General features: G+C 49.3%; 1 protein-coding gene across 1 annotated transcript; it reads left to right on the top strand.

Moving 5' to 3' along the window:
• Positions 1-5,489: 5,489 nt before the first annotated feature.
• On the top strand, positions 5,490-13,284 carry LOC113482979 (cytochrome P450 4B1-like). The gene is made up of 12 exons (XM_026854141.1): positions 5,490-5,675; positions 6,563-6,704; positions 7,371-7,415; positions 8,107-8,234; positions 8,667-8,791; positions 8,886-9,037; positions 9,240-9,346; positions 10,157-10,347; positions 10,602-10,735; positions 11,173-11,237; positions 11,951-12,033; positions 12,770-13,284. The coding sequence occupies exons 1-12, from the start codon at positions 5,490-5,492 to the stop codon at positions 12,936-12,938; spliced, it is 1,527 nt and encodes a 508-aa protein (XP_026709942.1). The 3' UTR covers positions 12,939-13,284.
• The last annotated feature ends 7,002 nt before the right edge of the window (positions 13,285-20,286 follow it).

Genomic DNA, 20,286 nt, shown 5'->3' with positions numbered 1-20,286 from the left:
GTGTCCATGGTTGTGGTACAGGATGGGAATTCTTCAGTGCAACAGTTTGGGTTTTTTATGTTTATAGCCTGACCTGTCATGGCATATACAGCAATCATGTGGACACTCACAGTATCAAGCCAACTGTGCAGAGTCTCTTTGCAAATATTTGATCTTCCAAGTGTCCTTTAACACTCAATTGTAGTTTTGTCAGACTCAGATGTCCAGAAGGTCAAGCCAAGCTCCTGTACACCCTACCAACTGCCCCATACCTCTCTGGCTATCAGGAGGCCCTTGTAGCTGCTTTTTCATGCTGACATCTTCTTTCAGAGGCTCTGTACTTCAGTCAGGATGCCTCAGAGCAACAGGGCTATAGGTTCTCCTAGTGCTAGTCAGACTGTTTCTGGCCTTGTCCCAGTCCCTTATGATGACCAGACCAGTGCTGTTCCCTTTCACTTTTCTCCACTTGTGGCTCTGTGCCTGTTTCACTTTCCCTTTTGAAATTCCATTATTTCTTCCCCTGCAAAAACCCCTGAGTTCTCTTCTCCAGGCTGTGCTGAAGAGTGTCACACAAAATATACATGGGCCCTCTTGCCATGAAATCTCTGAAATACATGAGAAAGGCGTTTCTCTCCCCTCCACTAGTGAAACAGAAAATGTAGAGACTGAAGGCTGGATTAGGCATCCAGTTTTGCTATCACCCAAGCTCAGATTCTTGATCCAAATCCCCATCAATGTACGTTTAGCCACTTTGTCCTCAGTTGTCCCTCCCTATCAGCTCAATGCTTGACATCTCACTTGACCTTCAAGACTACCCATATCTCCTTGGCTCCACACTCAACAGTTGTCAGTGGTAATTAAATATCTATTGGGACCCAGATGGATACACACACACCCTGCACAGTAATCCATGGTCAAAACCATTGCCCAGAGACTTTGTCACCAGTGCGAATTTCTGTGTTGTCATAGAAGTTTCATCTGAGGACACACCAGCAACTCCACTGGCTTGGCCCCTCCACCTGTGGGTCTTGGGGGATTTCGGAGGTTTTTTGTAGGTGATTGCTGAAAGGTGCCAGATAGATCCAAATCAGAGAGTCTGGTAATTGGGGTAGGTGCCATGGGACACACCAAACCACCTCCATTGGTGCTGACCAAAGGCTCAACCCCCAACTCTCCCTGTTTGCCTTACATGAACCTTGTAAGGCACCCTACATGACACTGCTGCATTTATGAGTGTTCTGCAGGTCTTCACATGAGGGACCCACAGTAGCAATCCCACCTTGCAATGTTCTCAGCCCCATGGAGCTCCTCTTCTCCTCCCTCCATAGTCACGGACAAGGCCAGACAAGAGGCTAGTTGTTTATGGACTTTTTCCTAGAGAGGGGTCTCTGAGTGAGCCTAAAGGCCATTTTAGAGCTGGTTGAGGGGGAAAAAAAAGCCTGAAGGAGAGACAGCTTTGGGGCAGAGTCCATGATTCATTGGAGATGGGGAATGGGGTCTCTTATAGCATATGCCACTTGAACCTAACTTCAAGGTTAATCCCAAGCATCATGGCAGACCTGTCCAAACTCTCCCTGTGACCTTATCTGATAACAAGAGAAAGTGCATGGTAACATTTCTCTCCTCACACCCTTCATCTGCCCACTCTATTTAGGTCAGCTGCACATTTTGAAGGCAGCTTACAGCTCAGACAGCCCAAAAGTGCCTCCTTGTGCTGCATGTTCCTCCTCCTCCTCCTGAGGTAGACAAGAAGCATCAGCAGGAGCCTCTAAAGCAACTGCAATCCACACAGTTCCCAGTCAGCTGGCCCACCAGCCAGTCAGCCAACCAGCCTGAACTGCTGCTTCTCCTCATGGGAAGCCCATCAATCACAGTGCTGCAGGAGAGGAGAGGACCATAGGAACATCTAGAGGTACTAGATGTGTCTCCTACACCTTCCATGGCCATGAAGTCCCTGGAGTCAGATGCTCCTGCTCAGAAGTGTGGAGTTGTTATGGCAGATCAGGTCGCTCTTGCTCTGGCTATGGCCAAAGCCCTCCCTAAGAAATGCCTAACCTGACAGAGTGCAGCCTTCTGCCCCCTAAAGAACAATCTTTAACTCTCCTCTGAACTTTCACACAAATCCAACTGGCTCGGCATAATGAGATACACTTAGTTTCATGAAGATGACCAAGTGTGTGAAAAGTTACTGCTGTTCAGTACCTGCCAGCTATGTTCTCCAAGGCAACACAAGGTAGGTTGGCGTGTTCTTTAAACTTCAAAATTGTTGACTGGTGTGGCTCTGGCCCAAAGGACTCAGCATTTCAGCAATCGATGGGGAGAAAGCAGGGTGACAAATGCCAGCCAGAGGATATAACTCCTCCTTCCTCTTCTTCCCACTCTGAAGAACCAGAGACACAATCTTACTGTAAGTCACAGGGGTCCAGTTCAGGGGTGCTGAAGAAATGTGCTAGATCAGGGCTCAAGCAGTCAAAGCACCCAGGTCTGGGGAGATATGAGATTTTCAGCTGTTGTCATTGACTCTTTCCAGTGCATCTTCCTGCCATGCAAAAGCCCAGTGCCATGCAGATGGCTGTACTGTTGACTGGGTCATCTTACCCCAGCTGAGAAACTTATGCAACCATTATTTGTGGGGAAATGCAGAAGAAACTTAGTGTTATAGACAATGTTGGCAGACTAGCAAAAGGGTATTTGCAGCCCAGGAACAGACTAAGAGTAGATCATAGAGTTGATGTCATTCAAGAGAAAAGTGTGTTTCTAGAGCATTCTTCTACTACCAGTATGCAGAAGCAATGGACAGACTCCCTCTTCAGCCCAAACTTTAGCAGGCATCTGGACATTCACGGTAGGAGCTGACTGTTAGCCATCAGACATGCCATTTTGCGCTCTGGGTACCCATGATGGTAAGCGTCTCAAAGTCAGTGTTGTCTCATCTTATGTGGAAATGTCCAGGCTCCCAACCTCAGGATGCAAACCCAGAAGTGTGTGAGGAGCTCCTGAAACAACATCACTGCTGGAGCTGGAGGCCACTGTTAGAAACTGCCACTTCCAACACATCGTGCCCAAGCCTTTGCAAAATATCACCACCTGAGAACTAGTGATGTCGCACATGATAGAGACCATGGAGCACACTAGTTAATGTCAGCAGGGGGATTGATGTTCACCCAGAAAATTCACAGCTGAACTTCCAAGACAAAACAGAAGCAGTAGGACTCACAAACATCCCTCCAAGGGACAGGAAGGTGAAGCCACGTGAACTCACAGGGTCCCTCTATGAACAGTTCGGCTGTGAGGTTCGGTCTTGGAGTGGCACTCAGCACCCTCTAGCTCATGACGGGAGGATAAATCCTCTCCCTTGCAAGGACCCACAGGTAATATTGCAGTGCCTCTGTTGGAAAGAGGGTCAGGCTGAGTCTTCCTGCTCTGTGCACTACTTTACCCACCCACAAAGAGGAAAAAAGCTTTGCTGAATTTGTTTGTACGTATCAGCAGAGGAATCTGCACAGATGCAAAGTAAAGCTGCCTCAAATGCCCTCAGATACGGGGTTTTGCACTGCGAGCTCCCAAGAGGGGGTGAAAGCTCAGTGACGTTGCATGTAAAAATTTCAGGTGAAAAGAGATTTGCTTTAACAATGCTTCCTCGTGAAGAGTGCTGTGCATCACACCTAACCATTTCCACAGTCTGTTGACTTTTCTCTCAAAGAGCACAGGATGAGTTCAACTTTCTCAGCTGGGCACCTTACCATGTTGCATTCAAACTGGCACGTGCTGTGACCTTCAGCCTGTTCCAATGAGCAACATATCGCAATGGATGAGCAATATATCAACAGTCCCTCACATGGGCTTGTAGCAGCCAGACACTTTACATCTCCCTGAGACTGAAATACAAACAGTACTATCTGTACCTAGGGCTTCACCTTTGTGATCATTAATTAACAAATAAGCTACAAGCCAGCTGAGGGAAAAGTTACTTACTTCACTGTCTTTCAGACATTTTTGTGGACTCGGGTAATTCCCAGACAGTGGGTCTTGTAAGATTTTTTTCATATATGCTTTTTGTCTAAAAAGTTTAAATATTTTCATCGGGGGTGTGCAGATTTGCTTCGGCCAACAATCTCCATGTCTTTGTTGCTATAAAAAGGATACATCTGGACAATGAATACCAGACAAACAGTAGATTTTCCAGTAAAATTACTCTATTAGCAGAAAACATGGGTTTCATTTGGCTGTGATGTAATTTAGACTAAAAACTAAAGAAAAGTGTCCAAACATCAGAAGACTCTCATCCCAGAGACATGTTAAGATGAAGAGAAACACCCATAAAATTCAGCATCCTCTATGTAGTAGTCCATCACACTACCAGGTTTAGCAGCTGATGACCCATTTGATCCCCATAATGTCCTGACATCCAAGTGAGAAATTATTTCAGCCATCTGGGGATCCTCCTCTTTGCAATGTGCCTGGAAGTCACCCACATGTGGCAGGCTTTCAGCCCAAGTCCTCCACCAACTCTGAAATTCCTTCCAAGCCATTCCAGACTTCTGTGCCAATGGGATGTGAGCCCAGCAGGATCTGCTCAGGGATTGCTAGAAGGGGTCCTACCTGGAGCCCAACCAAGCACTGTGTTGGAGAGGTAAATGGGGTGATGTGGAGCCTTTTTTGGAGCATGGTGAGATGCTGTGTAGACAGGGGAAGGAGGACTCACCAGGACTGTAGAGAGAATATGACCTTACCACACAACTCCCTTTCAGGGTAGACATGCCATCACTCTTGCTGAAGCTCATTTCACTGCTCTGCTGCTCTCCCTCTCCTTGTCTGATCTATTGAACATGGTAATTCTTCTGGGCAGTAGTCTTGTCTCCTAGATTTTCTACAGTAGGACCTCTTGGAAACAGGGCCATGTCCCCTTATGTGCTGACCAGGTTATGTCTGTTCTCTTGATTATAGTCTGTGACGCTGTGTGATGTTGCAGTCACTCAGAGCACTGTTTTTACAGCTGGAGGCAGCTGGATCCATCCAGCCCATGTGTTGGGCAGAGGTGGCCCATTTGTTCCTCACTTCACGCAGGCGGACGAAAGGCTTCCAGACCTGAATTAGACTGAGAACAGCATGGAACTCAGCTAGACCCTGAGCCTGGCTACCTCTTCCCTCTTCCCTCCTATGGCTTCATCCACCTGGGCATGGATGACTGTGAGTGCTTTCACTTGCTGCAAGAAGCAAACATGTAGAGGTTGTTTGTTAACAAGCCGTCTCTATCCACAGGTCACTGGAAGTAGATCAAAGGTTGAGTGGGAGCAACTGGCAATCAGGCTGCCTGTCAATCTGACTCAGCTCTTACCATGAAGTTCCTCTGGCTATAAATTGTTGCCAACAACACTTCACGAGGTTCAGCTCCAGCAGAGCAGGAGGGAGAGGATTTTTATCTGCACCTAGCTCCCTGCCAGGCACAGACACAGGAGGAGAAGAAGAGAAGCAATCAGGAGAAGGCAGAATCAGGACGCAGGGCCAGCATGGCATCTCTGCTGGACAACATAGTCAGACCTTCTGCTGTTGTTCTGCAGCTGTCTGTGGTGCTTGGTATCATCTTTGTGCTGCTGAAGGTGATCCAGTTCTACCAGGAGAGGAAGAAACTCATCAAAGCTCTGGAGGCATTCCCTGGTCCCCCAAAACACTGGCTCTATGGCCACAATCACCTGGTAAGGAGAGAGCTGGGCTCAGTCGGGGTGGGTTTGTCCCAACAAATGTGGAAGATATCAGTCAGGATGTGAGAGGGCACTGGGTGGGTTGTGTGTGTCCCCTGCTCATGTTCCTTCCTACAGGAGAGGACCTCTTTGCACAGAGAGTACCAGCACTTCTGCAGAGCAGGCAGAAAGAAGGCCTGGATATGAGATGTGCATCATTTTGGCAAAAAACAGAGCCACATTTTTTGGGATCGTGTGGTTAAACATGGACTTAGGTGATTTCTGGGACTTTCATGAAATTATTTAAATACAAGCAACCATAAAATGTCTCTCTTCTGCATTAAACCTTCTACCAATAAAAGTGTCTCCTCCTACACCCACTTAAGAAGACATGACCACAAAAGCATGGCATTTTATTGCAGGCATTTTCATCCTTCTATAGTGAAGATGTTTTCACTTTCATGTTGCATGCTCACCTTGCACTGCTGAATTTAGAGAACAGAGCTGTAACAGCCTTGGTCCCCCTGTTCACTGGGCATCCTGGCATTGCCCATGCCAGCTGTAGCTCCTGAGTGTGTCACCAAGCTGCTCTGAGCCCCAAGATGCTCCGAGCCCTGGCTGTCCTAAGTGCAGCCATGCCCCAGCTAGGGACACCCCATGGAGCTGCCTTGTGTTGCGGGGATGTGGAGGCTCAGACAACTTTGTCACCTACGCACAGTTCCTTTGTCATGCCCAGTAGTGTCTCCACCTGCAGCATGGAAAGCCATGCTGTGTCCGCCCACTCTCCCCATTTCCCAAGGTGATGGAATGATCACCATCAGAGGGCAAGTTTAACCTCTGCTTTCCCTGTCACATCCCTCTTTTTCTGCCTGAATTCAGTTCCTGCTTAACTGTCATTGCAGATAACTTCTGATAAAATATTAAATCAGATCGTGTCATGGGGAGAAGAATATGCCTATGCCTTTCCCAGATGGTTTGGACCAGTCTTGCCTTCTCTAATAATCCACCATCCTGAATATGCCAAAAGCATACTTGGCCGAATGGGTAAGTCTCTGGTTTTGGGAAGTCATGTCCTTGACATTTCCCTAGGGAGAAAATAATGGGAAACTTGCTTGGAGTCGTCTCCTTTGCCAGCTTCCTTCACAGCTATTGCAATTCCTCTTTTTCTCCCCTTCACAAATCCTCAGGCCACCCCAGCTTTGATGACACAGTTTGTATTCTCCTGCAAAAGTGACCACATGCCCATTCCTTCCAGTTCACTGTCTCCATTATCATTGGTCTTAATGTCTTCTGTGACATCTACCACCACAATATCTGTGCTTCCCAGTAAATACAGTAATAAGGGTGAGCTGGCATGGCAATAGCTCTCAGAAGACATCTTAAGTCTTCTCCTCTGTTCCTTTCTGTGGAGCATGATGTCTGTGGGTGGTACATATATCGACATCTCCAGTAACCCCCATCTATTGTTCTAACGTTGAGACTGCCATGGCCAGTTATATTCCACACACATTTTTGTTATACCTTTCTCTGGTTTTATCAAGTCCACTGACACCATATTTGCAGCAGAGTATTTTACATACTGAAATGAGACTGATTCTACATTGTGATTTAGAGGATGAGCTCTAATGTTAATTTATCCTGAATTTTCTTTTTTATAATGTTGAATTCATTAGCCATTCATACCGCTCTGGTATCTATTTTGTTTTACAGATGTCAAGCCCAATATACCCTACAAATTCTTAGTTCCCTGGATTGGTATGTCATTCTCTTCCATTATCCCGTTCAGCTGTATTGCACATTTCAACGACTTCTCTCTCATCTCCCTCTATTTTACTTTCTTCTATTCTAAAACCACAGCTCACAAATGAGAGGGTTTTTTTGAGTGTGTGAGTCTTAGTACCAGTGGTGCCCACATAGTCATGGAGCACATCGGGTGGCTTTGCCTTGGATCACACACATTGGCCTTCACAAAACAACTTTCCTTTCAGTATGTTCAGGGACTGAGAGCTGCCATGGATAGCTGGGGTGAGACACTCTGAGGACAGGAGGGTTCATGGCATGCAGACAGCTTTGAGGTAGTCCTCCAGGGTCCTGCCAACAGCTGTCAGCATGTGCTGCAAAAGGTACTCAAGTATTTCGTTTAGAGTAGAAAAACCCATTGGAGAGAGCAAGTCCTGTGCCTCTGCCATCACAGGTTTGGCTTCGGGGTAGGTTAGGTGTGCACAGCTGGTTGCAGTGAAGGACACATGGGCATGCTTCTCCTCTACCCAACGAGTGCTGCTGTGAATGGCCTCAGAGAGGCTGGAGAAAAGGCTCCGCCATCAACTATTCCTCCTCCCAGACACTGCATATTAGCCTGGGCTTGGCCAAAAGCAATAACAAGGCCGTCAGATTTGTGATCAGAGTCTGGAGGAGCTGGGTGCACCTTTGTTGTTTGTGTCTCCAGGGAAGGGGCTGTTGATTTTGAATGGAACCAAATGGTTCCATCATCGGAAGCTGCTCACTCCAGCCTTTCACTATGATGTGCTGAAATCTTACGTGGACTTGATGTCAGACTCAGTCAAAGTGATGCTGGTAAGAATCACCGCCCCTGTTATTTTTACCTTTCAGCTATGCACCAGTGAAAATAGTCAGGTCTGGGAATGACTGAGGGAAAGAGACTGGGCTTAGATGGTTCCTAGAGTTGCAGTGAACTTTTTGGATAGTTATGAAGTTCTGAAATTGCTCCTTTCACATTCCTCTGGCCATTCCACTTATTCTCTCTTTCATCTGCTTGCCAATAAAATCAACCACTGATAGAATATCCTTTCCTAGACCAGTAATGGTAAACCTGGAAAAAGGAATGCACAGAAGAGTTTGATTAGTTTCACAGATTGTATAGTGAACTAGGGCCTCTGTTTGCAGAAAAGTAAGTAATTAGCAGTGTAGACCTGGGAAGATGGTCAGGAAAATATGACCTGATCATAGGTGAAAATCTGTCCTCCTTACCCCTGTCTCCACCACTAGGATAAATGGGAAAAGAAGAGCATGGAGAAGAAGTCAGTGGAGCTCTTTCAAGACGTCAGCTTGATGACACTAGACAGCATCATGAAATGCGCCTTCAGTTATAATACCAACTGTCAGACTCAGAGGTCAGAGCTTGAACTTTCAGCTTCTGGGAAAGCAAGTGCTCCTGTTTCCCCACTCACATTGCTAATACCAGCTTTAACCTTGGTCTCCTTACAGCAACTCAGACTATTATATCAGAGCTGTTTATGATCTGAGCTACCTTGTGAGCAATAGAGTCCAGACTTTTTCTTTCAAGGATATCTTCTATGACTTGACTCGCAAAGGCCATGAGTTTCAGAATGCCTGCAAGCTGGCCCATAACCACACAGGTATTTCTCCCCCTTTCTCCCCAGCCCTGTCTCTTATCTGAACCTCTCCCCCACTTCATCTAGAACAGGTCAGAGGGGTGTTCCAGCATGCACTGGACAGATGGTTACACATTAAGCAGAGCCCAAGCTGCTGACCTAGCAGACAAGTACGTGAGGTCTTTGGAGGGGCAGGATGAATCTAACTGTTCATTCTTCTATGCAGATAAGGTAATAAAAGAAAGAAAGATGTTGCTGTCCAGTGAGAGTGAACTTGACAAGATACAGAAGAAGAGACACCTGGATTTTCTGGACATTCTTCTTTGTACTAAGGTGAATGTCTGAAATAACCATATCAAATGCCAAAGAACATACCTGTGTGGCACTGAGGATGCATCAGCAGGGAGCTCACCTTCCCTGGCTGGAGCTGCTGGCAGCACCTTCCCCATTCCAGATATTTTAGCTCAAGGAAAGGTGGATTGAAAGGGAAAGACATACAAAAGTGTGAGATGCAGTGACTGAACATAAATAGCTTGGACAGACTTTTATCTTCCTTGTTCATTTTCATTGAGCATGTTAATAGCTTAAAATAAGTGAACTGTAAGAAACCAGAGAAGAATGACATCTTTGGAAAGGTTACAAGGGGGTCACCCTGTCTGTAGCCCTCTCAAGAGATTTTGTTTCTTAATGTCTGTAGTTTTACCTTCAGAGACATCTTCAGATACTCTGGACAGAAGCTGCTATTGGGAGTTCAGGAAGGAGATACACACTCTGCTCACTCTGTCCTTCTGGAGCCCCTACTTTCTTTTCTGTCTCAATCTGAAACAAAAGTTGTCCAAACCAAACTATTGAAAAACGTAACAGGGACCCTTGGTAGGGGTGACCTTCTGAAGGGCTGGGATCTGGCATCCCACCAAAGTCCAGCTCTATAGCTCTTTTGACTGCAGAGTCAGCAATCAGTGGGTCTGACTATCCTCATATGTATTGGATATATTTTCTACTGTCTTACTTCCCGATGTACAGGGAGATACAACAGACACCAAATCTGGCCCTTCTTCATCAGTGTCTGAGGTTATTATTATACCCAAAGGAACAAGTCCAATTAATGTGGACTTAAGAATGATGTACTTTCCTCTTTGTTAGGATGCAAATGGAGTTGGGCTGTCCGATGAGGACCTGCGTGCCGAGGTGGACACGTTCATGTTTGAGGGCCATGATACGACCGCCAGCGGGATCTCCTGGCTCTTTTACTGCCTGTCGTTATATCCAGAGCACCAGCAAAGGTGCAGGGAGGAGATCCAGGGGATCTTGGGAGACCGAGATACCATTGAGTGGTGAGCTAGGACTTCTTATTCCTTTACTTTGAACTCTTTTCATTCATCCTGAGAAGGAAACTTCATCCACCTTATACTGCATCTGCACTGGGGCATTCTGCTTTTCACGTAGCATGCTGGCAGCAAAGGGAGGACTAGGAGGAGAAACCCCAATAGGAGATGGGATACACAGTGGTTCAGCCCACCCAGTCCCCACTGCTGGTGTCCCCATTGCTGCCACTCAAACACAGCCTGACCCCCCAGTTTTCTTTTAGGGAGGACCTTGGGAAGATGACTTACACCACAATGTGCATCAAAGAGAGCTTGCGCCTGTTCCCACCAGTTCCCTCCGTGTCCCGATGCCTCTCTAAACCTGTCACATTTTCTGATGGACGCAGCTTGCCAGCAGGTCTGTTGAGTTTGTTCATCCTTCACACTGCTGCCCATGACGAGTGGGACATCCTCACTAGAGATGATGGGGTGGAGCGGGGCTGATGGGGCTTCCAGACTCTTCTCTCTCCAAAGGGCTGTACAGGGCCACCACAGCTCACCATCACAGCTCTCCCAGAAGGGTGGCTGGAGAGTCCAAGGGCATGCCTCAGGGCACTGGGGTGTTCATACAGCTCAAAACTGACTTCCAGAGTGTTGATCCTGACAAAGACTAAAAGTTCATCCCCTGGTATAGAAATGGGGGGTTTCAGGTGACCTGCCCAGACAGGCTGGGCACTGCCCCTGCCAGATGTCCTCAGCCCCTGTAAAGCTGAGGAAGGGATAGCATCCCATAAACACCTCTCGTGGGTCTTCAGCATGGGATGTCACCAGCTTTTTCTCACTTTTCTATTCCAGGCTGTCAGGTTGGACTGAACATATTTGCTATTCACAGGAACCGGGATGTGTGGGAAGACCCTGAGGTATTTTAACTTTATAACAAGAAGGGGAAGATGATCTCTCAACCCAGACATCCACTTCCCTTGAACAAGGCAGACTGCCTCTCTACCATGGTTTGGGTTTTTTCCTCTCTTATTCCAACAGTCCATATGCAAAGTTCAATGAAATTACCAAACACTCCAAAGGCTTTGAACATAACAAAGTACTGGGAAAGGTGCTGAACAGTCTATCTTTTGCATGGTCACACAGAGATACTCAGACTGCTTTCAGCTATCCCGGAGAGACTTAGGTCCCAAAGTGGTATGGAAATCCCAAGCCCTCCAAGCAGTGTGTGATTTGAAGCTGATGTCTTAGAGGCTTCAAGGAAAGAAATAGCCAGGAAACCTGAAGGACGGTCCACAGCTGCCTCTCTGCAGCGGCTCGTTGGAGAGGCAAGATCAGGCATCTCTGACAGGTGGGAGTCTGACTTGATCACTGATGCCATGGACGAGAAAATGCCTGCAGGCATCTTGGGTGCTGTAGTGGATGATCTGGATGTCTCCAAGGGGAAGATCCGCATGGCTATCAGTGCCGTCTTCTCACCCACCTGTCTGGCTTCAGAGAGGGAAGAATGTCAGCTGCAGCAACTCTGGGGCAGCAGAGGCCACATCCAGCCCTATGCTGGGGACTAGGGGATAAGCTGGTGCTGCTTATGTTGGAACCAACACTGATCAAATGGCCTTTGTTGCTCCCACAGGTGTATGATCCCATGAGGTTTTCTCCAGAGAACTCCACACAGAGGCACTCCCATGCTTTCCTGCCTTTCTCTGCTGGTTCCAGGTGGGAGATCCTTCATCCCTCTCCTCCCACATAGGCTGCGTTGCACGGGAGGCCTAGCTCAGAGCTAAGCTCCTGAAGCTCATTTTCTCTCAGCTCCCATAAACCAAGCTGGCTTGGCCAGCTTAAGCAGGCTTTCCATAACAGGATCTCCACCTTGCTCCATCAGCTCAGAGCATTTCCCACCCTCCAAGCTCTGTGGTTACTGTAGAATTTCACACCATTTTCATGTGGATCCATGGAGATATTTACATTTCCTGTTGCCTGCATTGAGAACAGGGACTCCTTTGTTTAGGGGTAATACCTAGTCCACCTCAAAGGCAATCTGGGCCCAAGTCTGTGATTCCCTTGCTGTATTGACACAGATTCAGGGTACTGAGATCTCAGTAACATGAAAGAGGAGATACTCTGCACAGAGTCAAAAATAACCTGAGGTGTCTGGGGTTTGAGCTGGAGCCATACAGCACTCTCTAGTGAAGAAATCTCCAGTTCTGTCAATTTTGTTTTTTTTTTCAATGCTTATTAACAAACAACGGCAATACCCCACTGCAGAGCTGGGTGCATTTTGGTGTAGCATGAGGGGATTCCTAGATAAGCTGTAGCATCATCCTTGAAGCAGATGAAGGTCCCCCAGCACCCCAGAGATGCTGCTTTAAGAGGTTTGCACATGGGCTGACCCCAGCTCTGGGGCAGTTGGGGATGAAGGCTACAGCAGGAGCATTTGTCATCCTCTCCTCAGGAACTGCATTGGGCAGCAGTTTGCCATGAATGAGATGAAGGTGGCTTTGGCCCTGACCCTGCTTCGCTTCAAGCTCTGCCCTGACCCATCCAAGCCTCCCAGACTCATATCGCAGCTCATCCTCAGGTCCAGCAATGGGATCCACCTGCATCTGAGGAAGATTCACTGACCCTGTGGGGTACCATGGTGTGGGGCAAGTGCTTTCCCAAGGAACAGTCTCCACCCAGAGGTTTATGAGAGGGACAGCAAGCAGACCCACCCTGGCCACCTCAGACCTCTCCCACATTAACCTCCACCCCTGCTGCCGTGCAGGAAGACACACTGAGCCCCTCGCACACACACTGAACCCAGCAGGTCCAGGTCCCATCCTTGCACAGGGGATTGCACTGCCGAGGGGGTTTTGCACCACAGCTTTGGCTCAGCCTTCACCTCCACAGGCATCCTCCATGTCCTACTCATCTTCTCACCACCAGCCTGTCCCTGCATGCTGTCTGGCAGGACTTCTGTCACCTGCCTGTGTATTTGCAGCACTGCCAGTTCCCTGCTTGGGCACGGCAGTGAACAACACTGCCGTGGTTTGCACAGGTGTCTAAAGCCTGAGTGCTGCTTGAGCACAACATCTCTCCCCTGCCTCCAGCCTGGGTGTGCCAGGGCAGGAAAGCTCCTTCCTGCAGCCACCCTGCAACCCCACACACCACCCTCCAATTTATTCCCCCTAATCCGTTCTGGGGCTGGTGCTGTGCCTGCTGTTATGGAGACAAAGGCCAGCAGGTTCTTCTGCCCTGGCACTGAACTTCCTTGAGCTGAGGCTGCTCAGGAGCCAGAACAGAGATGTGTCACCAGCTAACCTGGAAAAAGCCCTCACCATGCTGAATGGTGAAAAAGCCCTCACATGCAATCAGCCTTGACCTCCTCTCTGCAATGAGAATAAAGCCTTGTGTAGATGCTCCCCAAGTGTGGCTTTGTCTTCCTTTGTATTTGAAAGGCCAAGGGGGGTGCAGGATGAGTCCCAGCAGGCCAGAGGCAAGGCTGTGTCCAGGGGTGCAACCCTGCAAGTGTTTTCTCAAGCCACAAGGGTTGTTTCAGCAGGTTTGTCCCCCGCTGAGCCCGAGGAGCCTGTTTCCACCCTTCCCATGCCGTGGATCACCAAGCCCTAACCTCTGCCTTTGGGAGTTTTCATGGTAGGGAAACAACTGAAACACTCTGGGGTCAAACAAAGCAAAACAGAAATCACCACCACACTCCCCACAAATGCTGTTGGCAAGAACAAAATCAGCTTGCAAAAAAAAGAAGTCCCGAGAGAGACCATGAGTCCGTCTCAAGTCCTTTTCAGCAGAGGCTGAGAACTGGCTGCTCGGTACATGAATGAGCTGCCCAAGGGGTGCAGGTGAGCACTGGCCTGAGGCTGGGCTTGTTTTGGAGGTGCAGGACTCACTGCAAGCTCTCACCCCAGCACTGGCCATAGGTGGGCTCCTGGGCCAAGGGGGAACCATATGAGTGAGCTGCAGGTCTGGCGTGGGAAATGGATCACTAGGTGGCAGTGGGAGACCCAGAAAAACCCAAAGTCCTCCCTGGTCCCTGTCAAACTCCCCTGGGCTTGGCAGGGAGCACGACCAGGCCCAGCAGGGCAGCAGATGAGCCCCATCCCTTGGGGCACCCCCATCCCCACACTCAGCCGTGCAGGGCAGCAGTGCAGGCACTGCTCCATCACAGTCCCCAGCATGATGGTGGTACAGGAAAAGCTTGTCACTGTGAGTGCCAGGACACTCAGCACACACCAAGGGAAACTGAGGAATGGAGGCCTGCATACATGCCAGGTCATGGTGAGAGACAAGGCTGTTTGTCCAGCTTTGACCCATGGCAATAGCATCACTAGCATCACTGCAGGCATTAACATAGCTAAGCCGTGTCCATCTGTCTGGGCAGATCACCTATGCCAACGACCAGACCAGGACAGCCAAACCTGAGCATCTCTCCATCTGAATAAACCCCTGCAGCCCCCTGTTCCCCATCTCTGCTGCCTGCTGTATCCTCAGTTTGAGAAACAAAATTCCTCTAAGGCTGGATCTGGACCTTCATTTTGTCTGTCTCAGTACCTAATGGGATAGGGATGTTGTGAATAACCAGCAAGGTGCAGATTGTATTTATTTCGCAAGGCAGCTGGAGACCAAGTTCCCCTTCTCCCAACCATCCCCTTCTCAGCCCCAGAAAGAGACCAGGTGCAGGTTGTGTAGCTGCTGATGCCACCACCCTTGCATTGCGCGTGGTCTCAGGCTGCTCTCAAAGGTCAGACTCCAGCTCTCCTCCCCACCTCCAGCATAGCGAGGCCATTGGAGGGCAGCAGTTTGATACAGCTTTTCATTACTGACCCTATTTGTCAGACATTTCAGCCACCCATCTGAGAACAAGCAAGTGGCCTTGCAGCTCTGCTCATCCACTCCCCGACTTGTGGTCCAAGCAAAAAGACTGGAGAGTGCTTGGCCACAAAGACCCACCCCAGTGTCCTTGGTGGTGGGTTGCAAAGAAAACTAGGTGACCCTTCAAGATGCCCCTACAGCATCTTCTGGTTTGGGTGTGGGTGGATAAAGCCAGAGCAGAAGAAGTTAGATCTTATGAGGACCCACATCTGGTGCCCATCCCTGTCTCCATACAATGCTCTGCTTTGCCTCCCAGACCTGTGTTTTGAGGCCATAACCCTATTCACTGCCATGACTGAGGCTGCTTGTTGGGTTTCCAAGAGTCCTCCTGACTGTTATGAACGGCCAAACCCCAACCACTTCTAGTGGAGATCTTCCCCAGGGAAACTGCTCTGGAAACTCTGCTCAGGAAAGAGAGGAGAAACTCCTGCCATCTTTTATGCAAAAAAATTATATTATTCCAGGCAGCTCTGACAATAATTGAGGTAACCCGAGCCAAACACTTTAAAGTCTTTCCCTGTTAAGAATCACATTTAATGCAGGTTTGCAGTTTGAAGGACCAAAGCTTTTGGGGAAAGATCTTACAGCACCGATGCATCTTGGAGCCATAATGCAGCGGCAACCAGGAGAAAAGCTTTCCAGCTTATCCAGGTCAAACCCGGCAACCCAAACATCCCCCCCGCCTTCAAATGCTGGCAGTTTCTGGACAGCAGCACGTATAAGATAACCTCCTCTGCCAAGCCACCACTGAACGGTTTTGAGAGCAGCAAAACTCAGTGTGGGGAGCCGGGCAGCATCCAGTGACACAGATCTAATCGCCTGAGCATTTGCCCCAAATGTCTCTCTGCCAGGCAGTGACATTTCTGCGCTGTCTCGGCTCTCTCCCTCCATCACCATGGCTACAGCAACCACCAATCCACGGATGAGTCCTTCCAGGGTACCACCAAACCCTCTGGGAGATGCTACAAGAGCCAGCCTCTTTGGCAGGGAGACACTTCGGGGACCCTGGGACAGCCCGTAGCACCAAAAATTCCCCTTTTTCTTCTTTCCCTCCTCCTTTGTTTTTTTTTTTTTCTTTCTTCTTTTTTGAAGCACAAACAATGGAGCTAAAAGGTTGGGTATCAGGCCGATAATCATGAATGACGTGTCGTTATTACACACCACACATTCATTATCTCCCACTCCAGCCATGTCACAGGCGGCTGGAGGAGGGCAGATAACGGGGTGCCTTCATGCAGATGGCTTATTATCAGGATGTTCCAGGAGGGGCTTTAAGACAGTTAGTGATGCTGTTTGCCAGTTAAAGATTAGAGACCCCAGAGAATAATTAACAATCCCAAAACCCAGTTTTTCTGCTGGATTCTTCTGCTTTCTCCCCCCTCCCCCGTCCTCTTTAATCTATTCACTCTAGCAGGTGTAATAAAGTGATAAGGACAGGCTCCGGGGATGTTTGTTTGGCTACTACGGGTGTATAAACCAACAATGGATGGTATTTTACTTCTGGCTTTCAATGGCTTGAATTGAGACCAAAAACTTTGCAGCCCCCTTGCCCACACATAACAACCCCTACATGCCGTGCTTCCAGCTCCCACCAAGGTGACTGGGTTCCTTCCCCAGTCTGAAGGACCATGATGGTGGGACAGGCTCCCTTTTTGCTTTTGGAGGTCCAAATCGCATTGCTTGCATGTCAAGGCACTCAATGCCAGGACATAAATGCCAGGCTACAGTGCTTGGGGCCAGGACTGGAGCTGGTGGTCCTTCCAGCAGCAGTTTACCTGCATACGGCAAGTCTTTAATTAAACCACCTTGGAATAATTTATATGTTAGGTGTTCACCTGCCCAAGTTGCTCCAGGATTGTGGTCACAGCTGGAACAGAAACACCTTAGACCGACCTCCACAGCTAAAGAGCCTCAGGAGAGATCATGGAAACATCAGAGTAGAAGTGGATTTGAACAAGATGCCCCATTATCTGTGAGTCCAAGGGATGAGTTGCACCCTTCTAGACCACGAAGGAAAGCTGTGATACATCTTGTAACAAGTGGTAATGCAAAAACACCACCCTGAATATCTTCACCCAAAAGGAAACTATCCTGTCCACCACGGGTCCCAACCCTGACCATCTTCCTGATGCCCAAGCTTCAGAGATACTGGCATTACCGAATGAGGGGTAGGATGGGGCACCCACAGGTGTCCTTCCTCTTCACAGGTGAGCATGGGGTGATCTGTGGCAGACACAGTCACCCCCCATGCTGTGTGGAGAGAGGTGCTGGGGAGGATTTGGCCCCTAGGCAAGTTGGCCTAGGGTCCTTCAGAGAGGTCACCAAAGCTTTTGCAGGTGTCCATCACCTGGGGGATATCAGATACAGCCCTGGCTCTGGAGGGCATCCCCCAGCTCACAGGATCAACACAGCAGGCACAAGCACTGGGATACCAGAAGTTGCCTTCCCGATCACACTCATCCTGCCAGGGAGAGATGAGGCAGCATTATGTTTTAAAGAGCATCCCCGACCCTATCAGCAAAAGATGAGATATCCTAATTATGGCAGTACAGGCGAGGATCCGGGCCGTATCAGCTAGCACAGAAAGGTAAACAAGAAATATAACAATGGACCCTTAACACTCATTAGCTGTCAGATAATACCTCACTTTTCTCCCTTTGGGGCTTAAAATCTAATTAAGATTTTCCAACAATAAATTTCATTTATGCTTGCTCCCTTTTGTTCTTTTTAGGATCACACTGAGAAGCAGCCATGAGCTGGCTGCATGGCTTGTGGGAAAGCAGTCTGCTTCACACAGCCAGCCTTGGGTCGTGCTTGACAGACAAGGGAAACTGAGGCATGACGGCGTCATGGGCATTGCAGACATGAGGTCCCACCAGGGAGGTAACACAGTGGTTCTTGCAAAAGATGTTTTCCCCGGGAAAGTGAACTCTGAAGAGGCACGGGCTGGGATAAAACCAAGCATCAAGGTTCCTGAGCTAGCCCAAAACGTGCAGCGGTAAAACCCCATCCCTCTGCTTGCTTGGACCTAAGACCACAGGAGCCATCCATGGTGAAAGGGACCCCCCGAGCCCCCAGCACACCCCTACTCCAAATCTACACCCAGGCACTGCCAAGGCAACAGCTCGGGCATTTGTCACATATTCAGGGTGTGGACAGGGCAGGGAATAAACTCCCACTGTTACTCATTATAAGGATGCCGTTTCTAACTCCTTTTGCAACAGAGAGGTAAAAATTAATGGGTTCCCCTACTCTCACCACACCCCCAGCCCCCAGCCTGACTGCTGACGTGGCAGGAACATGCAATGACTAATCCTGCTTAAACCCTGCTGAGCGAAGCAGTACCGCTGAACTCCAGGGAGCTTGTTTTTTCCAAACCCGCGTGATGTTCGGCACCTGCAAGAGAAAAGTCAGGGAAGCAGCATCCATCAGAGGCACAAGTGAAGAGGTCCACAACCCAGCCTGGGGCTGGCTTAGTCTCCACCAGCCCAAAGGAAGGTGGTAGAAGGGAACAGCTCTGACTTAATGTTGGGGACGACAGCCATCGTGCCTCCACACCCAAGGGCTTGACCCCTCCAACCCTTCTGCCTGTTTTTTTCTACCCTCACACAATTTCTCACCGAAGCTGTGATTTCCCAGCAACAAATCTTGAGGGCATTTTTAAAATGCTTGCATACATGAGGCTTTTCAGGGAGATGCCTTTCAGGGTGGGTCTGTTACTGGAAGGTTCCTGTTTTACTCCCATGCCCGAATTTTTGTGTCACCACCCGCTAGGGACCTCAACAGCTTCTCTTGTGGGAAGTGAAAGTGGCACCAGGCTCCAGCTCCATACTCCATCCTGAGGGTTCCTTGTGGTGGGAAATGGCCCATTTTGGGCTGAGCTCCCCACCAGGACTGTCACATCTTTGCTTCGAGGACTACTCCTCCCAGGTTTCAGTGCTGTAGGGTGTTTTGCAAGACCCTACCTGGGGAAGAAGCCTGCTGCTGGCACCATGCTGGGCAGCACCTCCTCCAGAACAGGCCTGAGGTTTTTAAGATCACTGGTAAGCGCACAGGAGCAAGAACAGCCCTTGCAGAAGGGAAGCCCGTTCAGGGCTGAAACACAGAGAGCAGGAGCTCTACTAGTGAGAGGCAAAGAGGCACCTCCAGCCCCAACAACTATTGCTGGCATCGTTACCTGCAATGGGCCTCCAAAGCGCCTCCTGAGCAGAGGCCAGGGATCCTCCCAGATCCAAGCCCTTCACAGCTGGTGTTTCACAACGAGTCTAACATTTCCCCTTGCCTTGGCGATCAGAGGGGGCTCAAGTACCTGATGTCCTTGTGCCGCCTCATCCCCCTTGCGTTTGCACAGCCCCCAAGCACAGCAGAGCCCCAAAACCACCCTGCTCCCCCCAAACTCAGGGGCTGTCAATAATGCCCCATCCCATGCCATTTCTCCCAGTCCTGCTCCACCTGCTGCCACTGGGCTGCCCTTGACTGCAGAGCCCCTTAACCCTTTCCTCACTGGTCAAAGGGAGAACTCTGCATGCCACTTGGACAGCTGATGTCCCAGAGAAGGCCAAGGCATTACAGGTCTCTCATTTCAACCTGCAACCACCATGGCTTGGGAGCACTCTTTGCTCCCACAGTGGCCCCAGCGCTGTCCCCACCACAGCAAAAAACAGACTGGTTAATGAACAGCCTGGCAGGAGCAGGTTGCACCGTGGCCAGCTGCCCTGGGGAGAGACAGCACTGCTCAGAGCAGCCTGCAGCCACATCCTGGCAACACCAGTAAGTGATTGCCATCCCCAGCTCCCAGCCCTGGGAATGGTCCACAGTTGGCTGTGGGTCTGTACACTGTGGGATTTGGGGAATGCTGCCTTTCACCCACTAAGCAGTGCTGAGTTGCTGTGCCTCAGTTTCCCTACCTGACAACTGAAAGGAAATTATGTTCACCTCCCCATACAGCCTGTTGCAGCTCTGGGGCAGTCCAAATGCCGAGCAAAAAAAATGTTCCAACTTTTTCTCTCCCCTGTTGACACACAGACACATGCAAAAGTGCTCTTGGCCTCATCCAAGATGGATCCTACCCAGGAGAGATCATGGGGAAGATGGGGCTGC

Source organism: Athene cunicularia, assembly GCF_003259725.1.
Source record: "Athene cunicularia isolate RWA chromosome 8 unlocalized genomic scaffold, athCun1 chr8_part1, whole genome shotgun sequence".
Taxonomy (NCBI): Eukaryota; Metazoa; Chordata; class Aves; order Strigiformes; family Strigidae; genus Athene; species Athene cunicularia.
The sequence above is the reverse complement of the archived record's forward strand: the minus strand, read 5'-3'. Positions and strand labels throughout refer to the sequence as shown.

Excerpts from the sequence above, each read along its gene's own strand:
- LOC113482979 (XM_026854141.1), top strand. The coding sequence starts at position 5,490 with ATGGCATCTCTGCTGGACAACATAGTCAGACCTTCTGCTGTTGTTCTG. Across the intron at positions 10,348-10,601 it reads GACCGAGATACCATTGAGTG|GGAGGACCTTGGGAAGATGA; the intron begins GTGAGCTAGGAC and ends GTTTTCTTTTAG. Across the intron at positions 10,736-11,172 it reads TGGACGCAGCTTGCCAGCAG|GCTGTCAGGTTGGACTGAAC; the intron begins GTCTGTTGAGTT and ends TTTCTATTCCAG.